This window comes from Oncorhynchus gorbuscha, unplaced genomic scaffold (assembly GCF_021184085.1).
Source record: "Oncorhynchus gorbuscha isolate QuinsamMale2020 ecotype Even-year unplaced genomic scaffold, OgorEven_v1.0 Un_scaffold_48:::fragment_2:::debris, whole genome shotgun sequence".
In the NCBI taxonomy this organism is placed as follows: Eukaryota; Metazoa; Chordata; class Actinopteri; order Salmoniformes; family Salmonidae; genus Oncorhynchus; species Oncorhynchus gorbuscha.
This window is the reverse complement of record NW_025745311.1, coordinates 27,092-50,000: the sequence shown is the minus strand read 5'-3', so window position 1 is coordinate 50,000 and position 22,909 is coordinate 27,092. Positions and strand designations below refer to the sequence as shown.

The following is a 22,909-nucleotide window of genomic DNA, read 5'->3' as shown; positions in this document are numbered from 1 at the left end:
AGCCTACCTGTGTATTTTGCCTAATGGCGTGCCCTGTTTTGTTCTGGACCCATGAGAGAAACATGCGACCATTCACACAATCATCCTAAAATTTCATAAGATATTTAGTGGTTTTGTCTTACAGTAACATTATAAGCCGACATCCTATTCAATTTGGTTCTGTTCTATAGAATAGTCTCATTATGCGATTTTGCAGACAACTTTAATCTAACTTTATTAAACAAGCACCATTCTCCAGAGTAGCCTATTCTCTACGAGTAGAGCAGAGACTGCTGAGTAAATGAGAGAGTCCCGTACATGCACAGAAGCTTCAGGAGCTTTAGAGCTCGGGAAAGAAAGGTCAAGAAAAGTCGGATCCGCAGTCATTCTGGGGAAAAAATACAATACCCACAGTGCTTCACAACACTTGTCATCAGCAGTTGTTCATTCATAAAGGCTCTACACAAACACTGTTGTCAATTGTCTATAAAACAGTCTTATATGAAATCAAACTTAATTTATTTGTTGTCAAGATGAATAAAGCATCATGTGGTCAGTTTGTGGGTCTCGGAGCAGTCAGTTGAAAATAAATTACCAAAATGTTCCTTCTTTTTAGAGTGTGAAAACAAACAAAACAAGAGCAAAGCATTCATTTGAAGAGAATATTTAACATGTTACAACATATTCTTATTATCAGACTTGAATGATTCTAACAGTGAACACCATTCCCCTTGAACTCACCCTCAGACTGACTGGCACCAACCAAAAAACAACTTACATATCCTTACTCCTTCCTCTACACCACAGATGTTTGCTTACTCTTTCCTCCCTTGCCTTAGAGTTTGAACTGAAAACACTGTAAAGGTACCCATCAGCACCCCTCGCTCTCTCTCTCTCACCTTCCCTCGCTTGCAGCACACACTCTGTTAGGTCCATTCACAGTACACCGTTTTTCAGGCACATGTAACACATCAGACTTTTGTTTCAGCAGATGTTTCCTCATATTCTTTGCTTTTTTCACTGTTGCTATTATATTTCCGGTGCTCTGTAACATGGCAAGCAGGGCTCTAATGATGTGTACTATATTTTCATAAGGATGGATCCTCATTCCTGATGAGTATCACGTCCATTTCCCTGTCATGTATTATGTAGAAATAAAACACTGGTTAAGTGGATGTAAGTCAAGGAAGTGTTGTCAATTCTTTGTCCTTTAAAATAGAATGCCCCATTTCTACATATAACCGGACTTTTCTGCTTTGAAGTGCTACTCACCTGGCTATACTCACTTTGATTTTATGGACATGAAAATGTCAAAGCTACTATCAAAACAGTAGTAATGAAGGACGAATCCAAATGTAAGGCCCTCATTGATTCCTTGACATGGAAACCTGAGCGCTGCTCCTGGCACCCCAGAGACGCGAATGGCCTAATTTGTGAGAATGAACATTAGTCTACTGTGTTTTAAAGCACAGTTAATGTTGCATGAGTGGAAAGAGACTGGACCCGAGTGAAGGAATAGTTTGTGTAGAGGAGATGGAAAAAGAGAATGTTTCCCGAGAGAGAACGAGAGAGAGAGGGATACCTTTAGTAATGTTATTAACTGGCATTAGTCATACCATATACCTGCTCATTGCCACAGGGACTTATTTCCCCCGTGGAAATTCATGTCAATATTTTGTTCGAGGTCCACTATTGATGGTGGGGAAAAAACCACCAGTACAGGTTGTTACTTACCTACCGTAAGCAGAGTGAAGGGGTAGATGATGTAGGAAAGTATTCACAGGTTATCCTGAGGGACATTACATACAAGTTCCCATTCATTTGCAGCTGTTGTTTTTCAATAATGCCATATGACAATGCAGGTGTTTTGAGTTCATCATAATCTTTACATTTCTCTCCCAACCCATGGAGTGTGGTATAGCCTATACCGCAGATGTGAATCAATTGGTTAAACAGAGCTACTTTCTCCTTGTCCAAAAGAATGCAGATGCTTGTGATATATAGTATTTAATATTTCACATTCTCTCGAAAAGAAAAGACAATTAAAGCCACATAATAATACATATGTTATTTACAATTTCATATTTACAATATAATCATTTACTATTACAATTGATATAACGTGAAATGATAATCAATACAAAAAAAAACAATTGAGTTGGATTTTTATGTCCATGGCTCTTGAGAGATGGAAAGTCAAGTAAATGTTTCCTTGAGGGAAGGGATCCTACAAGATCCATACCATTAAACATGATTCCTTTATAGCGTTTCATTACTCATTGGCATTCACCTGCCATCACCCTGCAATCCATACATATAGCATCAAATCTTGAAGTCATTTGGAATATTTTCCTATGAAAATGTTTTCTTTTTCGTTACCTATATTCACCAGTGGACCATTTGAATGGACTCTTTTTTAAATAAGGATTTTCCCTGTGGTTTAGGAGCTCTCCACCTCTGTCAACCTTTCTGAGGAGATAAACCACAATAAACAAACTAACAAAAAAAAGGAAACACTGCTGGTTGAGGACTTTTCTAGCTGCAAAGCGTTAACTCACACACCGTACGGTACAGCTGATGACATCACAATCCGTCACACAGGATTTCTCCGTAGCCTTTATTATAAACACTATGTTGTCTGCATTAAAACGACGACATTATTGTAGTGGTGCTATGTTTAAGTATTACAAATGAATCAAATCAAATCTAAACGCTCTCTTTCACATCTCTCCAGCCAAGAGGAGAGACAAACAGGGAGTTGTTTTTTTTGTTCGCTTGTTTCCCTGGTACGCTTCCAGTCGAAGTACCATGAGAAACTGCAATATTACATTCAGTATTTTTTTGCCAACCAATTTGCTCTGGGTTGAATGATAATTTACATGCTCACATTGCTCCAACCTCATTGATAGTGGTGGTCACTGGCATGTACATCCAAACCGTCTTCCCTCTTCAAGCAGTTCTTAGCACTTTTTCCAAAAAAGCATTTGAGGGTGTTTGACAGTAGTTCTAACAATGTCCAGTGGGGTCGAGGATTCAGGGCTCTCCTGATTTGGAAAAATACCAGTCAGTGGAGAGACCAGAAACGAGGAGGAGGCGGCTGTCATTGTGTCGTCGGGCAGCTTGTCTCATCGGAGCTTGGCGTTGCCGTATGTGCTGCGTTGTACTGAGATCAGTTTCTCCATGCAGGTGGTGCGGGTCTCATGCAGGGAGCCATGCCACACTTTGCTGGTGGGCCGAACCTCCTCGCTGCGACAGAACACGTAGGCCATGGTGTCTGTGCGGCTCTGAATGTATGCGCTGTGGAGCAGGGCCCGGCAGTACCGGCTGATCCTCTCCACTCTGCGCAGGATCAGATGTGCTTTCCTAGGGGACAGAAACACAGTCATGATTAGTATTAATGTCAGCATCAGCAGCATTGTCATTTTGTCATTCCTTTATTTATTTTCATGGTGATATAAATATTGGTACACTTTACAGATCGGTAATAACAGGACAATAACTATGGCCATTACCAGTATTGACCAATAATGTGGAATCAGGGCCGGCAACTGGAGGCTTTAACATCCTATATACTATGTACTGCCATTGTGCCCATGAGCAAGGTACTTTAGCCCTAATTGCTCCAGGGGTGCTGTGATGTGATGTGTGTGTGTGTGTGTGTGTGTGTGTGTGTGTGTGTGTGTGTGTGTGCGTGCGTGCGTGCGTGCGTGCGTGCGTGCGTGCGTGCGTGTGTGTGTTTTAGGTTGGGTACTGTGAAGGCAATAAATAAATAATATCTGTGCAAATGGACCAATAACGGAAGTATTGTATATAAATATGCTTCACCCTTGCCCCCTTGTTCAACAGCAATCTAGAAACTGAGCAGGTTCATTCATGTGTTATGTATCTTTTTGCAGGTTTGATTGAATTCCAGACTAGAGTAGAGAGGTCTGTCTCTGATCTGTGTTGGCAGCCTACTCATGTTCCTCACCAGAAGGGGGTATGTTAGAGACCAGGTTAATGTACAGGACAGGCAGACAAACTGCTGTAAGGAAACACACGTGCATACCAGTGGCGGTTGGTGCCGTTTAAGATGAGGGAGGATGATTATTTTACAGCATAGTGGATGACTGTCATTCATATTCCATTCACCCAGCTCAAATGTTACATCGATAGGTTTAGGCTACTACATGATACACACATTTTCCCTGTACCCATCATGAGATTGCTACAACCTAGCCTATGAATGAAAGTTTACAACGTAGAGAATTTTGAGTAATCAAGGTGACATTCAATACCGCCATGCACACTCTTGCCTGCATCTAGCTGATCTAGGGAGTAATCATCAGTCCGTTGCAAATGTGAATTTCTATTGGACATATTAAGGTATTTTTATCCCTGTTTTGTTCCGTTTCCATCCGTTTAATAAACATTTTTCAACAGAATTGGCAGAATGAATACACACCTGAATACACACCTGATCACATGCAAACATAGTTCACTTTCACAGCAGGCACATACAAACAGCATGATAATTTGCACGTTGTGTAACTTCTTGCATCTATGAACTTTCCTCCCCTCACATTTCAGCTGTCTGTAACCAGGCGAAAAAAACTTTCTAAGCCAAACCTTCCATTCATAACCTCTATAACCGCTACACACAGCCTACATCATTGTTACGTCATAGTCAACATAGCTACTAGAACTAACACGTTAGTAAACCCACTAGCTACAATCATGCAGTACAGTGTAGCTAGAAAGCAGTTTACCAGTTACACTGGTGGGCTCCGGTGGCAATAAATGAATGACTTATATAATAATAATAATATATGCCATTTAGCAGACGCTTTTATCCAAAGCGACTTACAGTCATGTGTGCATACATTCTACGTATGGGTGGTCCCGGGGATCGAACCCACTACCCTGGCGTTACAAGCGCCATGCTCTACCAACTGAGCTACACAGGACCACTAAGACTTGGAAGAGTTACAGTGTTGGATAGCCATAGCCAGCTAGATAACATAGCATCTCGCTCTGCTTGAGCCGGATGTTTGAGTAGGTTAAACTAGCTAGCTTCATTCTTAGCTAAGTGAATGTTTTGTAAAAACAAATACAACCAAATATAGCTATCTCTCTCTTTCTCCTCCTCTTGCTTCTCCTTAATTTTTAAACTGTTCCACTAATTGATGGGAAATGATGTAAATATATCACTAGCCACTTTAAACAATGCTACCTTATATAATGTTACTTACCCTACATTATTCATCTCATATGCATATGTATATACTGTACTCTACATCATCGACTGTATCCTTATGTAATACATGTATCACTAGCCACTTTAACTATGCCACTTTGTTTACTTTGTCTACACACTCATCTCATATGTATATACTGTACTCGATACCATCTACTGTATGCTGCTCTGTACCTTCACTCATTCATATATCCTTATGTACATATTCCTTATCCCCTTACACTGTGTATAAGACAGTAGTTGTGGAATTGTTAGTTAGATTACTTGTTGGTTATCACTGCATTGTCGGAACTAGAAGCACAAGCATTTCGCTACACTCGCATTAACATCTGCTAACCATGTGTATGTGACAAATAAAATTGGATTTGATTTGATTTTATTCTCTTTGAGGCAACTACTCACAACATTTTATGCACTGCAGTGCTAGCTAGCTGTAGCTTATGCTTTCAGTATTAGATTAATCCTCTGATATTTTGATTTGGTGGACGACATGTCAGTTCATGCTGCAAGAGCTCCGATAGGTTGGAGGACATCCTCCGGAAGTTGTCATATTTACTGTGTAAGTCTCCTAAGCCTCCTAAGTTTTGTATCGAAGTTAATGTACCCAGAGGAGAACAGAAGCTCCTCCAGCTACACCATGGTGCTAACCTACACAGAGTGCTGCTGAGGCTACTGTACACCTTCAATGCAAAACATGTGTGGTCCACAACGTGAAGCACGGAGGAGGAGGTGTGATGGTGTGGGGGTGCTTTGCTGGTGACACTGTCTGTGATTTATTTAGAATTCAAGGCACACTTAAGCTCACTCGGGTAGGGGGCACTATTTTCACCTCCTGATGAAAAGTGTTCCCAAAGTAAACCGCCTGCTATTTGGGCCCAGAAGCTAGGATATGCATATAATTAGTAGGGTTGGATAGAAAACACTCCACAGTTTCGAAAACTGTTAAAATAACGTCTGTGAGTATAACAGAAATAAAATGGCAGGCAAAAACCTCAGTGAAATCCATCCAGGAAGTGTCATTATTTTTCCTATGAAAGCCTATCCACCATTTAAAGGGATAGGATCCAGACTCCGTTCCTATGGCTTCCACAAGTTGTGAACAGTCTTTTGACATTGTTTTAGGCTTTTATTCTGAAAAATGAGGGAGAATGACAACGTTGAGTGAGTGGATAGTGGGATGTCCCCTGAGCTGTTTGCTGTGTGAGACCGAGAGTGCGCCTTTCTGGTTTTTCTTTTATATTAACGACGCTATTGTCCGGTTGATATATTATTGATTATTTGGGCTAAAAACAACCCGAGGATAGATTATAAACATTGTTTGACGTGTTTCTACGAACTTTACCGGTACTATTTGGAATTTTCTCTGCCTGTTGTGACCGCATTTGAGCCATTGGATCACTGAACAAAACGCGGCAACAAAATTGAGGTTTTTGGATATAGAGGGACTTTATCGAACAAAACAAACATTTATTGTGTAACTGGGAGTCTTTTGAGTGCAACCATATGAAGATCAAAGGTAAGTGATTAATTTTATTGCTATTTCTGACTTTTGTGACTAATCTACTTGGCTGGTAAGTGTATGTAATGTTTTGTGTGCTGAGCCCTGTCCTCAGATAATCACATGGTTTGCTTTCGCCGTAAAGTATTTTTTAAATCTGACACAGCGGCTGGATTAACAACAAGTTAAGCTTTATTTTGATGTATTACACTTGTGATTTCATGAAAGTTAAATATTTATAGTAATTTTATTTGAATTTTGCGCTCTGCACTTTCACCGGATGTTGGCCAGGTGGGACGGTAGCGTCCCACACCCCCTAGAGAGGTTAACCAGCATGGCTACCACAGCATTCTGCAGTGATACACCATCCCATCTGGTTTGCGCTGAGTGGGACTACCATTTGTTTTTCAACAGGACAATGACCCAACACACCTCCAGGCTGTGTAAGGGCTATTTCACCAAAAAGGAGAGTGATGGATTGCTGCATCAGATGACCTGGCCTCCACAATCACCTGACTTCAACCAAATTGAGATGATTTGGGATGATTTGGACCGCATATATGTGGGAACTCCTTCAAGACTGTTGGAAAAGCATTCCAGGTGAAGCTGATTGTCAGAATGCCTAGTGTACAATGCTGTCATCAAGGCACAATGTGGCAACTTTGAAGAATCTCAAATATATTTGATTTGTTGAACCCTTTTTTGGTTACTACATGATTTCATATGTGTTAGTTCATAATTGTGATGTCTTCACTATTATTCTACAATATAGTAGAATAGTAGAAATAAAGAAAAAACCCTGAATGAGGTGTGTCTAAACTTTTGACCGGTACTGTAAATGCATTAATGATCTGCATGTAATTGTGGCAGTAAGGGGAAAACACTGCATGAAACCTTTACTCTTCATTTAACACACAGACACACACTCTCCCTCCCTCCCACACACACTCTCTGTGTCTCCCTCATAAACACACTGCTCCCAACTTTAAAAACATGAGGCACCCAACAGACTGTAAGGAGTACCGGAAATAGATAGATTTTTGATCATTTAGGCTTACATTAGGCCTACAAGAATCCTACCTTTGAAGCACATCTCATGAGTAGCAGACCCTTTTCCTTTCTTCCTGCGCCAATCAAGTATGCCTAAGACCTACTGTCAAGTTACCAGGTGCATCTATTTCCCTGTCAAGTTACCAGGTTGTGAGCTAGCTAGGTAACATGACTGAACAACGTTGTTTGTTATCAAAACAATAATTAGCGGCCTGGTATTAGTTTAAAACGGCCCCAACATGTTTTGTGAAATTATATCAAATGTGAGCGAAATCGTGCAGGAAGAAAAAAAGGTTGCTCCAGTAACGAGTCATATGTTTTTAACCGTTTGAGCGAGAGACAAGCCGTTTTCTTTGCTGTAAAGCTGCAGGCATGACTGTCACGAGGCATTGCTGCGTGACAGCGTACTTGCAAAGCCTATCAGAATGGCCTGTGCTCTTGGTTATTTGGTTATAGGAGGGATGAAATGATATACCCTGTATTCACTTGGCTCTGCACGCTGCTATATCAAATGTAACAACAGAAGACTAATCACGGTCTGCATCCCCGCTCGCCATCATGGCTAAATGATAGTAAAGAAACTGACAGGGAAATAGATGCACAGAGAAATAGGTGTGTGATGGTGGAAGGGGCAGCCAGGTCACCCGTGATGCAAGTCAGTATTCGTTGTCCATCCATATCTGAGGACGTCGGGAGATGACGTGGACACAGACCACTAGGGGGCAACAGTGAGTGTTGTTACCTTCAAGTAGGTTTTGGTTTTCCTAGCGCATTGTGGACTGGGATGGCGGATGGGCGTAAGCATCTGCCTCTGATTCCAAAAGTTGCAAGTTTGAATCAAGAGATATAAAGTTGTTTTTGATATTTCTGTTTTAAGCCTATCCCAAACCTTAACCCTTACCTTAACCATTCTGAATTAATGCCAAAATTTAACCCGAAAATTAAAAATGCAGACTTAATGCCTAAACTTAACCTTTGACACTCCAAAATCTGACGTTTGCATGAACTTTCAACGTGAGGCTGTGAGAGCTAGTTGCATTCTCAAATACTTTATTCTCAACAATGAAAATGAACCTCTTCTGCACGTGTGTAAGGACTTGAATGTTGACACAAATATTACAAATATCAGAAAAAGGAGCTTTAAGGAGGCATGTTCCATTTGTTTTGAGAAGTGGATGTCTGTTCAGCCTCAGCATCTGTCTTTGGTTAAGCTAGGAGCACAGACAACCTTTTCACGTGTAAAAAAAAAGGGCAACCTTTTTTCTTCTTTCTCTCTTCAAATTTCACTGCCTACAACAACATAACACCAAACATATGAGCAAGTGGGTCTGAAGTGCAAGTAGGTGAATTGAGGACTGGGAGTTAAGAGTATATATATTCATCAAGACAGGATCACATTGGAGATCATAACACACAATTCTCTAAAAGTCCTAAAGTTACAGTACCAGAGTCCTAAAGTTACAGTACCAGAGTCCTAAAGTTACAGTACCAGAGTCCTAAAGTTACAGTACCAGAGTCCTAAAGTTACAGTACCAGAGTCCTAAAGTTACAGTACCAGAGTCCTAAAGTTACAGTACCAGAGTCCTAAAGTTACAGTACCAGAGTCCTAAAGTTACAGTACCAGTCCTAAAGTTACAGTACCAGAGTCCTAAAGTTACAGTACCAGAGTCCTAAAGCTACAGTACCAGAGTCCTAATGTTACAGTACCAGAGTCCTAAAGTCACAGTACCAGAGTCCTAAAGTTACAGTACCAGAGTACTAAAGTTACAGTACCAGAGTACTAAAGTTACAGTACCAGAGTCCTAAAGTTACAGTACCAGAGTCCAGAGTCATAAAGTTACAGTACCAGAGTACTAAAGTTACAGTACCACAGTACTAAGGTTACAGTACCAGAGTCCTAAAGTTACAGTACCACAGTACTAAAGTTACAGTACCAGAGTCCTAAAGTTACAGTACCAGATTATTAAAGTTACAGTACCAGAGTCCTAAAGTTACAGTACCAGAGTATTAAAGTTACAGTACCAGAGTCCTAAAGTTACAGTACCAGAGTATTAAAGTTACAGTACCAGAGTCCTAAAGTTACAGTACCAGAGTATTAAAGTTACAGTACCAGAGTCCTAAACTTACAGTACCAGAGTACTAAAGATACAGTACCAGAGTACTAAAGTTACAGTACCAGAGTACTAAAGTTACAGTACCAGAGTCCTAAAGTTACAGTACCAGAGTCCTAAAGTTACAGTACCAGAGTCCTAAAGTTACAGTACCAGTCCTAAAGTTACAGTACCAGAGTCCTAAAGTTACATTACCAGAGTCCTAAAGCTACAGTACCAGAGTCATAAAGTTACAGTACCAGAGTATTAAAGTTACAGTACCAGAGTACTAAAGTTACAGTACCAGAGTACTAAAGTTACAGTACCAGAGTATTAAAGTTACAGTACCAGAGTACTAAAGTTACAGTACCAGAGTACTAAAGTTACAGTACCAGAGTATTAAAGTTACAGTACCAGAGTCCTAAAGTTACAGTACCAGAGTACTAAAGTTACAGTACCAGAGTACTAAAGTTACAGTACCAGAGTACTAAAGTTACAGTACCAGAGTCCTAAAGTTACAGTACCAGAGTACTAAAGTTACAGTACCAGAGTACTAAAGTTACAGTACCAGAGTACTAAAGTTACAGTACCAGAGTACTAAAGTCACAGTACCAGAGTACTAAATTTACAGTACCACAGTACTAAAGTTACGGTACCAGACAGGCAGATCTGTCTGGTTAGTGTCAGTTGTATTCATTTATATTATCAGGATGGTGTTAGATGATCGATTGTCCGAATAAAACCCATTTGTTTCATCCAATAAAAAGAATAGTGTAACACCAACAACACTGTTCGAAGAGAATAAAACCCATTTGTTTCATCCAATAAAAAGAATAGTGTAACACCAACAACACTGTTCGAAGAGAATAAAACCCATTTGTTTCATCCAATAAAAAGAATAGTGTAACACCAACAACACTGTTCGAAGAGAATAAAACCCATTTGTTTCATCCAATAAAAAGAATAGTGTAACACCAACAACACTGTTCGAAGAGAATAAAACCCATTTGTTTCATCCAATAAAAAGAATAGTGTAATACCAACAACACTGTTCGAAGAGAATAAAACCCATTTGTTTCATCCAATAAAAAGAATAGTGTAACACCAACAACACTGTTCGAAGAGAATAAAACCCATTTGTTTCATCCAATAAAAAGAATAGTGTAACACCAACAACACTGTTCGAAGAGAATAAAACCCATTTGTTTCATCCAATAAAAAGAATAGTGTAACACCAACAACACTGTTCGAAGAGAATAAAACCCATTTGTTTCATCCAATAAAAAGAATAGTGTAACACCAACAACACTGTTCGAAGAGAATAAAACCCATTTGTTTCATCCAATAAAAAGAATAGTGTAACACCAACAACACTGTTCGAAGAGAATAAAACCCATTTGTTTCATCCAATAAAAAGAATAGTGTAACACCAGCAACACTGTTCGAAGAGAATAAAACACACAATATTTGTGCAAAACTGCTGCTTCAATAGAAATGACTGAATATTAAGATACATGGAAACTTGACCAAAGTAGAAAAACAACCTGCAAACAAATTAAGCACAATCGACCTAATGCATGACATAAACACACACTGTACCGTACATGCATGACATAAACACACACTGTACCGTACATGCATGACATAAACACACACTGTACCGTACATGCATGACATAAACACACACTGTACCGTACATGCATGACATAAACACACACTGTACCGTACATGCATGACATAAACACACACTGTACTGTACATGCATGACATAAACACACACTGTACCGTACATGCATGACATAAACACACACTGTACCGTACATGCATGACATAAACACACACTGTACCGTACATGCATGACATAAACACACACTGTACCGTACATGCATGACATAAACACACACTGTACCGTACATGCATGACATAAACACACACTGTACCGTACATGCATGACATAAACACACACTGTACCGTACATGCATGGTGAGAGAAAGAAAAAAGTGCAGTTGTGCAACTGTGAGAGCTGACTGTGACAATGCTAGCGGATGGTGGCTGGGTCTCAGTGTGGCTCCGTCAGTCTCCCAGGTTTCCTGACATAGTGAGTAAATACTGAGTGCTCACATTTCACTTGGCCACACTGTTACCTTTTAAAAAGGCACCACCGATAGAGCCGGGCTCGTAAATTACCCCAACAAGGCCTTGCCCTGCCAATTTCAGGCAGTAAATAACCCTACACTGTCAGTCATCCAAATGCCTACTCCAGGACTCCGATGTGCTCCCTACTCACCCCCGGTCCCTGCATAGGCTACCTTCCTCTACCCCAATCACAAAAAAACAAAATCTTCCTTTAAGACAAACTTGTTCCACATTTATGGTATTATTTATGGCTGCCGGAGAGGGCTTCCAGGCAATGGGGGTGGACAAAACAAAACACGGGGCCTGAAACTTTAGACCCAATGTTGCCATCATTACAAAACTATTGAATGGCTGGAGACTTAACCTGGTCAGACTCAACATGCCATGGATTCTTTTTCCTTTTTCTTTTTTAAGTTTCTGTCCAAATATTCTTTTTTTTTTTTCGTCCTGTAGACTGTGTGTTTCTCCATCTCCATATCATGCTAATGTCCCCTGTGTCTATTCACATAAAACTGCTGTGTCGGGGGTGGTCTGTTTCAGGGGGCAGACCGAGGCAGGGCTCTGCAGGAAATCTTTATGAGAATGAGGAGGAAATGGACTTGGAAGTTTAGTTAGTGTTAGTTGACTGTCAAATGTAGTGTTTGGCTTGGCGTAAGAGTGGTGTTTGGCATTGGGGCTGTAATTCGAAACAAGTATGTAACCTTATAGTCAAAGCTGACCTTACCAATTCGCTTCCCCAAATAAACACTTAAAAAAGGCTGATTGCACAACTCAGCTTCTGCTGACAGTACAGAAGGCATGCAAAGACATGAAAATCCAAATGTCCTAATCTTCAAAAGACATTGGGGACATCTATTGCTTTGTTATGTAAGAGTCAAATAACTGTTGATGCTACTTTTCAATCAAAACAACAGATACATAGAACAGTGTTGATGGATTTGGACACATTAAAAAGTCATTTAAAAATATAATCTTTAAAAAATGCTGTATTGAGACTCTTGGTAGAGAGAAAAAAAGTATACCACTTTTACATGTCTCTAGTATACTTCTCTTTTACGAAACAATCATACTACCAGCAGTGAGACAAAACAATTGCCTAATAACAGTGCAATCCAATTACAGAGCCCAAGATGGGTATGACACATTGTTTACATCTATCTATATCCTCCTGTCTGTCTGTCTGTCTGTCTGTCTGTCTGTCTGTCTGTCTGTCTGTCTGTCTGTCTGTCTGTCTGTCTGTCTGTCTGTCTGTCTGTCTGTCTGTCTGTCTGTCTGTCTGTCTGTCTGTCTGTCTGTCTGTCTGTCTGTCTGTCTGTCTGTCTGTCTGTCTGTCTGTCTGTCTGCCTGCCTGCCTGCCTGCCTGCCTGCCTGCCTGCCTGCCTGCCTGCCTGCCTGCCTGCCTGCCTGCCTGCCTGCCTGCCTGCCTGCCTGCCTGCTAGATTTACTATCCCTGTGGGGACCAAGAGTCCTCAAGGACAGTAAAACAAAGGGAAGTGGGTGAAAAGGCTATTTTAGGTTGAGGGTTAGGAGTTAGGGTTAAGGTTAGGATTATGGTTAGGTTTAAATTAAGGGTTAGGGGTTAGAGAAATAGGACTTTGAATGGGAATCAATTGTTTGGTCCCCACAAGGATAGTAAAACAACATGTGTGTGTGCACGTATGTTTGTTCGTTTGTGTGTGTGAGTGTGTGCATGTCTGTGTGTTAGTAATGGCGTAATAACATTCCGAGACATGCCTGGTATGACATGAAATCCATTAGCGTGGTGATACCCTGGATCCCCAGACAGTCCAGTAGATAACGCCTGGTCTTGAGTGCTACCATCTACCTATTGTTTTCATCTAGAGGAGAGCGAGCCAGACACGACCAGCCCAATGTGTATTGAATCACATTCAGCAAATACATTATACTACGCATTCTGGGCCCAATCCTGAGAACACACGTGCAGGCGTAAACACATCCCATAAGTCTTACGTAGATCTCACATCAATCACTGTCTCATCGGCAAAAAAATACTGGCTTCTCTTTGGCTCCAGGAACCACTGCAAACTCTTTGAAAACACTTGTAGAAAACCAACCTGTAAATACCCCAGTGCAGGTTGGATTGAATGGAGACCTTGGGTTCAGTCTAGTTCTTCAGCTCTTTGTGGGTAAAGAGTCTAGTGGTCGTAGCACAGGGGAATCGGAGCAACGCTCTCCTGACGTGGTTATGAAATCATTCCTGAGTTTACTGGGGGCTTCAAGCCTTTACAGGTAACCAGAGAAGTTGGTTTTATGAATGAGTTTTCCACACTATACACAAAGAGTGTATTCCCTATTCAACGCAGCACTCGTGAATTGCCAACACCGGAGCGCTTCCATTCGCTAGGGTCCAAGACCATTGGCTACATTCTAGGCTCCCTTGTAATAACAAAGCTGTAATTTGTAGACTTAGCACTTGTGTCCAGTCACCAATTGGGTACAAAATATGAATAAGAAGGTAAATGAGAGGAAATAAAAATATCTGATGAACTTGAGTGAACGAAAACGAAAATATATGGCCGTGCCATGTGGATTCTTTTATGACATTTATGTCCTTATAAGATGGTACTCCAATGGAAGAAACCTGGTCATGATTGGTTTTATGGGCCAGGATTTGCAGTGAAAGCCTAAACCAATATTTTGCTGTCCAAAATTACTGCTGACCAGGGTGTTGTGTGTGTGTGTGTGTGTGTGCATGTGTGTGTGAAAGAAGGAGAGTGTATGTGTGTGCGCGCGCGCGTGCGTGCGTGCGTGTGTGTGTGTGCGTGCGTGTGTGTGTGTGTGTGTGTGTGTGTGTGTGTGTGTGTGTGTGTGTGTGTGTGTGTGTGTGTGTGTGTGTGTGTGTGTGTGTGTGTGTGTGTGTGTGCATACGTATCTGTAAGAAATAGTTTGCATGTGTTTGTGTGTGCACGTATATTTGTGTGAGTGCAAGTATGGACACATGTATGTCTACATCTACGTGTGTCCGTAGGCGTGATCCACCTTTGTGAAGATGGTTAAAGAAACAGTGGAGAAGAGGGCGCTGGGGAGCAGCAACGTGTGAAAACACGTTTCCTTGGTGCTCAGATCCAGGGTGAACAATTTACTAGTAACACCTCCCCACCGTGTTGATTTTGTAAAATTTAATTTGGAATCGAACTCAATTTACTAATCGGGCCACAAAGGACTAGGCCTCTACTGAAGCCTCGGGCTCACCTGACACGGACTCCAACCCCCCCCCGACCTAGCCATCGTAATGGCGGTTATCATTAAATCTGAACAGACTGTGCTGGCTAAGGTGGAGTGTTCCACTGACCTATCCACACAATTTAGTACATTTATACAAATGTTCAATTTTACTGGGTTTGTTTTCCTATTTACTTATTTAATTAAATGTTTTTTGAGTATACATGTGTATATGTACAGTTGAAGTCAGAAGTTTACATAGCTTTAGGTTAAAGTCATTAAAACACGTTTTTCAACCACTCCACAAATTTCTTGTTAAACTATAGTTTTGGCAAGTCAGTGTATCAGAATTCCAGTGGGTCAGAAGTTTACATACACTAAGTTGACTGTGCCTTTAAACAGTTTGGAAAATTCCAGAAAATGATGTCATGGCTTTAGAAGCTTCTGATAGGCTAATTGACACAACTTGAGTCAATTGGAGGTGTACCTGTGGATGTATTTCACAAGGCGTACCTTCAAACTCATTGCCTCTTTGCTTGACATCATGGGAAAATCAAAAGAAATCAGCCAAGACCTCAGAAAAAATTGTAGACCTCCAAGTCTAGTTCATCCTTGGGAGCAATTTCCAAACACCTGAAGGTACCACGTTCATCTGTACAAACAATAGTACGCAAGTATAAACACCATGGGACCACGCAGCCGTCATACTGCTCAGGAAGGAGACGCATTCTGTCTCATAGAGAGGAACATACTTTGGTGCGAAAAGTGAAAATCAATCCCAGAACAACAGCAAAGGACCTTGTGAAGATGCTGGAGGAAACAGGCACACAATTATCTATATCCACAGTAAAATGAGTCCTATATCGACATAACCTGAAAGGCCGCTCAGCAAGGAGGAGGCCACTGCTCCAAAACCACCATAAAAAAGCCAGACTACGGTTTGCAACTGCACATGGGGCCAAAGATCGTACTTTTTGGAGAAATGTCCTCTGGTCTGATGAAACAAAAATATAACTGTTTGGCCACAATGACCGTCATTATATATGGAGGAAAAAGGGAGAGGCTTGCAAACTGAAGAACATCATCCCAACCGTGAGGCACGGGGGAGGCAGCATCATGTTGTGGGGGTGCTTTGCTGCAGGAGGGACTGGTGCAATTCACAAAATAGATGGCATCATGAGGTAGGACAATTATGTGCATATATTGAAGTAACATCTCAAGACATCAGTCAAGAAGTTAAAGCTTGGTCGGAAATTGGTCTTCCAAATGGACAATGACCCCAAGCATACTTCCAAAGTTGTGGCAAAATGGCTTAATGACAACAAAGTCAAGGTATTGGAGTGGCCATCACAAAGCCCTGACCTCAATCCTATAGAAAATTTATGGGCAAGGAGGCCTACAAACCTGACTCAGTTACACCAGTTCTGTCAGGAGGAATGGGCCAAAATTCACCCAACTTATTGTGGGAAGCTTTTGGAAGGCTACCCGAAACGTTTTTCCTGATGGATAAATATAATTATTCATTTTGTAACTATTAGCCAATATCACATTATCATTATCTCAGACCATAGACCTGGCCAGTTAGATATCCGCTTTCCGGACAGTACTGTGTCACAAAGCGTGTGGCGACTTGACCCACTACTACTATCCTGCAGTGCCTTTAAAAAATACATATCAACTCACATGGATGTCTTTTTACAGATCAACTGCACCGCTGACGTCTCACACTACTGTGTGGAAAGCGGATTTATCCCAGGTAGGCAATTTGTCTATAATATGCGCCGGCTATGTAATGTTCTTTATTCTACCCACTCAACTCTACAGCCAGAGGTCGTCATCTCTCTTGATGTTGAAAAGGCTTTCGACCGGGTTGAGTGGGAACGTCTATTTCCAGTACTAGAGAGATTTGGGTTTGGCCCGTCATTCCTTACCTGGATTAACATATTGCAATCATCCCCAGTGGTGTCTGTTCGCACCAACAATGTTACCTCCAGCTACTTCCCTCTCCACAGGGGGGCCACGCAGGGTTGCTGTTTATCCCCTTTCCTATTTGATATGGCTATTGAGCCTCTTGCTATCGCCCTGCGGGCGCAGGAGAGGATTAAAGGAATATTGAGGGGCAACATGACTCACAAGGTGTCCTTATATGCAGACGATCTTCTTGTATACATCTCTAACCCTGTGGAGTCTGTACCCCATCTCTTGGACATGCTACAAGGTTTTGGGACATTCTCTGGTTATAAGTTCAAACTAACAAAAAGTGTGCTCCTCCCCATGAATCAGTTAGCAGAAGGAATTGGGTTTTCCAATTTCCCATTTAAGGTGGAGCATCAGGTCTTATTTGGGACTCATTTAAGGCTCTGTTAAAAAATACATTCAAAACACTCCTGGAGCACACTAAGCATGATTTCATAATAATATAATAATATATGCCATTTAGCAGACGCTTTTATCCAAAGCGACTTACAGTCATGTGTGCATACATTCTACGTATGGGTGGTCCCGGGGATCGAACCCACTACCCTGGCGTTACAAGCGCCATGTTCTACCAACTGAGCTACAGAAGGTGGTCGTCTCTTCTCATTTCATTAGCAGGTCGCATTAATTCTGTTAAGATGACTGTACTACCTAGGTTTTTGTACTTATTCCAAATTATCCCCATGTTTTGAACACCATTGTTAAGAACTCCCTTAAAATCTGGTCCCAATTCCAATGTCACTTTAGCCTTAAACAAGCAAGCTACTTCTCCCCATAAACATCTAATCATCTCTGTCCAGTGTCACAGATTGACACGGCATTCCAGTTCTGGCGTAGGAACGGTCTGGTGTTTTTTTGTGACCTATTTGTTGATCACACATTCGTCTCATTCCATACTCTGAGGGTTGACCATCATTTTCCCAATACCCACTTTTTTAGATACCAGCAAACTCGTAGCTTTGTGGAGGGTGGGTGGGTGGGATGGATGGATGGATGGAGGGAGGGAGGGAGGGAGGGAGGGAGTGGAAGGAGGGAGGGAGTGGTGGATGGGTGGGATGGAGGGAGGGAGGGAGGGATAGAGGGAGGGAGGGAGGGAGGGAGTGAGTGAGTGAGTGAGTGAGTGAGTGAGAGAGGGAGGGGTGGATGGGTGGTATGGAGGGAGGGAGGGAGGGAGTGGTGGGTGCGTGGGATGGAGGGAGGGAGGGAGGGAGGGAGGGAGGGAGGGTGGGAGGGAGTTGATAGCTGGATGGATGGATGGGAGAATGAGGGGTTGGGGTTGTACTGCTTTGCAGTACAAGTTTAAAAAATTATAATAAAGAAACAGTGGATCTATAGTAACAGACAAATTCAACTTATCGACTGGATATAAATGTGGGTTGGAAGGCAGCCATTCTCAGATCTGCTGGAATGGAAATATTTTTAAAAATGAGAAAACTGAAGGTGGGGTGAAAACGATCATGTGGTTTTTGTCCAAAGGCCGCCTAGAACCCCAAGGCATTCTTGAGAATGTTAGTGGTTATTGCCGTTTTACTTCATGATCATTAACACTGCACTTCTACTTATTCCAGTAAAATATTAAGTATCTGGACCAATTAGGTTGATCGTTACTTATACTTGAAATCTGTGGGCCAATGGGATAATCTCTTACTAGTGAAGTGTTTTACCTGAGCCACAAGAAGGAACATTTGGACACAGACAACCATTTTCTCAGGTACTTCCCAGAGTGGAAGTGGAAGATGACATTTGACACTGGCTCCAAACAAACAGTGACACCAGATGTCGTGGGGGCACCAGAATCGCTGTGACAACTTAGACATCTCCAAGCCTTTCCGAGCCTCACCTGGGTCCCAGCTCATCTTCGCTCCGCCAGACGAAGTCTCCAAACTTCTCGTAGTGGGAGTTGTAGTGGTGCTGCACCCTGTAAAGCAGCGGAGGAGGAATCTCCATCAGAGTGTTGTAGGCCGTCTGCTGCTCCTTGCCACTGGTGTAGCCGTTGTACAGGTTATATACCTTGTCTGCTATCTCTGACACAGGAGGAGGTGGAAGAGGGGAAACATGGAACTCATTTGAAAGACACTCATTTGAAAGACACTCATTTGAAAGACACTCATTTTAAAGACACTCATTTGAAAGACAGAGGTGAACGTGGGATAAGTATATCAAATGAAGGTGGGCAAGTAAACCCAAGATCACCATCACAAGTAAAACCTAGTTGCTGGTGATAACCCTGGTGCTAGAATAAAATGTGATATTGTATATTGCAGAGGGAAAGGGGTGGATGCTGAGGGGGATGAATGGGGAGAGTGGGAAGGTGGTGAAGGAGGGGGAGGGAGGAGAGAGAGAGATGGTGAGTAACCTGCTGTGGATTTCAAGGGCATCACAACAGGCTGAGGGGTAGGAGAAAGAGGTGAGAAAGGCACGGGGAGGGGGGAAAGCGTGAGGGAGAGATGGAATGAAGAAAAATAATGTGGTAAGGAGGGAGGAATGTGATAGGGAAAGAAAAGTGTCTGTGGGGGGATAAGAGAGAAGAGATTATGGGGAAAGGAGAATGTATAAAGGACAGATGGAAAGGTTATGGGGTGGACAGAGTGTAGAAAGAGAATATCAAGTATGGAAAGGGAGTATGAGGAGGAGTACCTTCTGCTCTGCTATCATCTACCATTGGACAAGACGTCCGCACTGAGACAAAGCTAGACTCTGAACGACTCCCTCGACTGTCCACAGCATATAGGGTGAACCTGAGAGAGAGAGAGAGAGAGAGAGAGCAGAGCGCAAGAGAGAGAGAGCGAGAATTAAGAAAATAAATGACACAATATAGAAGCTGACATATGTCATATGTCAACAACAATTAACAGCCTTTCATATGTACTGTTACAGTATGAGAGAAATCAAAGGAACTCAAAAGTAACATGCCTCTTTCGACAGAAAAAAAGACTTATGTGGCTCCAGCCATTCCATCCCAACCTTTCAAAGCTAGATGCACCGAGTGTCCCGGCCGAGTGTCCCGGCCGAGTGTCCCGGCCGAGTGTCCCGGCCGAGTGTCCCGGCCGAGTGTCCCGGCTCCTACACTTTGCACAGCGCTTTTATGAGCCACTGTTGACAGCAACAGAACTCCTTTTTGAAAATAGCCATAACTCAGAGCCAGGCCAGGACTCGAGACCCAGGAGTGGGTAAAGGACTCGGGGGGGATTCGATTACGTCTGTAAGTGGTCCCTGCCTGGTACGCGACAGACCAGCCAGTCGGCAGCAACGGCCATTACACCTAATAGTGCCTTTAAATGGGACTCCCACTTCCTCTAATGACGGAGATTCTGCTCTCCACAAATGTAAAACATATTAAGCCCTCAGATCCCCTGGACCACCATGTGGCCGTGGCTAGTACTGTATACAGCAGTGAGGGGGAAAGACACCATGTTGCTCCCTGATGATCATGGGGTGCTAATAGATCATCGGAGAGATGGTTTCCTGTGAAGTACTGTACTGTAGGTTGTCCAGTCTTTCTCATAGAAGTAGCTTTTAGAGAGATGATGGCTGTTTATGAGACATGAAATGCTATAGAACTACCAACATGCATGTAGATAATGTGCATGTAACACAAAGACTGTTGGGTAATCTTACAGACAGAGCCGATTGGACACTCCCACTGTAACCATACCTTAACGGTCCATTGGCATGGATATAGTCAAAGGGTAAATGTTGTTCTTAGCATTCTATTTCTAGGGTTTATACTGTAAATTGAAATTGTGATTCAGTGCTATATGTGTCACGCCTTGGTCATTGTATTTTGTGTTTTTGTTATATGTTTGGGTAGGCCAGGGTGTGACATGGGTTTATATGTTGTGTTTCATATTGGGGTTTTATTAGCATTGGGATTGTGTATGATTAGGGGTGTGTCTAGTTAGGCTTGGCTGCCTGAGGCGGTTCTCAATTGGAGTCAGGTGATTCTCGTTGTCTTGGATTGGGAACCGTATTTAGGTAGCCTGAGTTCGATTTGTATTTTGTGGGTGTTTGTACCTGTCTCTGTGTTGTAGTCACCAGATAGGCTGTAATTAGTTTCACGTTTCATTTGTTGTTTTCGTATTTCAGTTATTTCATGTACCGTCATATCTTTCATTAAAGTCATGAGTAACCTACACGCTGCATTTCGGTCTGACTCTCTTCTTACAACAGACAAACGCCGTTACAATATGTGTGTTGGGGGAGAGAAAAAGAAGTATAAAAAGCAGTATTCTGCGACCAAATTGTTGTTTTTTAATACATCTGTGAATCATCGAATATGACCATTATCTAAATAGCAAACCTGCTGGATGGATGGAAGGTTTGTCCAGAAGAATACATACAGTGCCTTCGGAAAGTATTCAGACCCCTTGACTTTTTCCCCATTTTGTTACGTTACAGCCTTATTCTAAGATGGATTCAATCATTTTTTACACCCTCAATCTACACACAATACCCATAATGACAAAGCAAAAACAGGTTTAGATTTTTTACAAATGTTTTAAAAAAAGAATGAAATATCACATTTACATAAGTATTCAGACCCTTTACTCAGTACTTTGTTGCAGCACCTTTTGTCACGACTTCCACCGAAGCTACCGCTAGAAAACTAGCCACTGCTTGTTCTGTTTATTATTTAACCCTCTGTTTCCCATGTTGTGTTTGTGAGTGATTGTGTATTGTAATTCGGTTCGTCTTTGTGGGCTTGTGATGTTACTTTGTATATTTGTCTTTTTGAGTAAAGTACGTTGATCATTCATATCTGCTATCCTGAGCCTGACTCTCTACACCAGCTACACACAGGACCCTTACACCATTGGCTGCGATTACAGTCCTGATTCGTCTTGGGTATGATGCTACAAGCTTGGCACACCTGTATTTGGGGAATTTATCCAATTCTTCTTTGCAGATCCTCTCAAGCTCTGTCAGGTTGGAGGGGGAGCGTCGCTGCACAGCTATTTTCAGGTCTCTCCAGATATGTTAGATCAGGTTCAAATCCTGCCTCTGGCTGGGCCTCTGGATGTGTGCTTAGGGTCATTGTCCTGTTGGAATGTGAACCTTCTCCCCAGTCGGAGGTCCTGAGCGCTCTGTACTTTGCTCCATTCATATTTCCCTTCATCCTGAATAGTCTTCCAGTCCCTGCCACTGAAAAACATCCCCACAACATGATGCTGCCACCACCATGCTTCACCATAGGGATGGTACCAGGCTTCCTCCAGACTTGACTCTTGGCACTCAATCCAAAGAGTTCAATCTTGGTTTCATTAGACCAGAGAATCTTGTTCCTCATGGTCTGAGTCCTTTAGGTGCCTTGTAGGTGCCTATGTGGCTTTTACGGGCTGTCATGTGCCTCCGGTCAATCTACCATAAAGGCCTGATTTGTGGAGTACTGCAGAGATGGTTGTCCTTCTGGAAGGTTCTCCCATCTCCACAGAGGAACTCTGGAGCTCTGTCAGAGTGACCATTGTGTTCTGTGCCTCAACACAAACCTGTCGTCTCGGAGCTCTACAGACAATTCCTTTGACCTCATGGCTTGGTTTATGCTCTGACATACCTTTCCAAAGAATGTCCAATTAATTGAATTGACCACAGGTGGACTCAAGGATGGTCAATGGAAACAGGATGCTCCTGAGCTCAATTTCGAGTCTCAAAGCAAATGGTCTGAATACTTATGTAAATAATCAATGTGTTTTTTATTTGAAAATAAATTTGCAAACATTTCAAAAAATGTGCAGTCGCTTTGCCATTATGAGGTATTGTGTG

The 22,909-nt window shown here is 42.0% G+C and overlaps 1 protein-coding gene across 1 annotated transcript; it reads right to left on the bottom strand.

Annotated features, from left to right (window-relative positions):
* Positions 1-1,973: 1,973 nt before the first annotated feature.
* LOC124018330 (astrotactin-2-like) lies at positions 1,974-19,892 on the bottom strand (the record flags this gene model as incomplete). The annotated part of the gene is made up of 3 exons (XM_046333603.1): positions 1,974-3,342; positions 18,990-19,173; positions 19,787-19,892. Coding segments are annotated over 3 exons (528 nt in total), but the record flags the coding sequence as incomplete, so codon positions are not given.
* Positions 19,893-22,909: the final 3,017 nt, after the last annotated feature.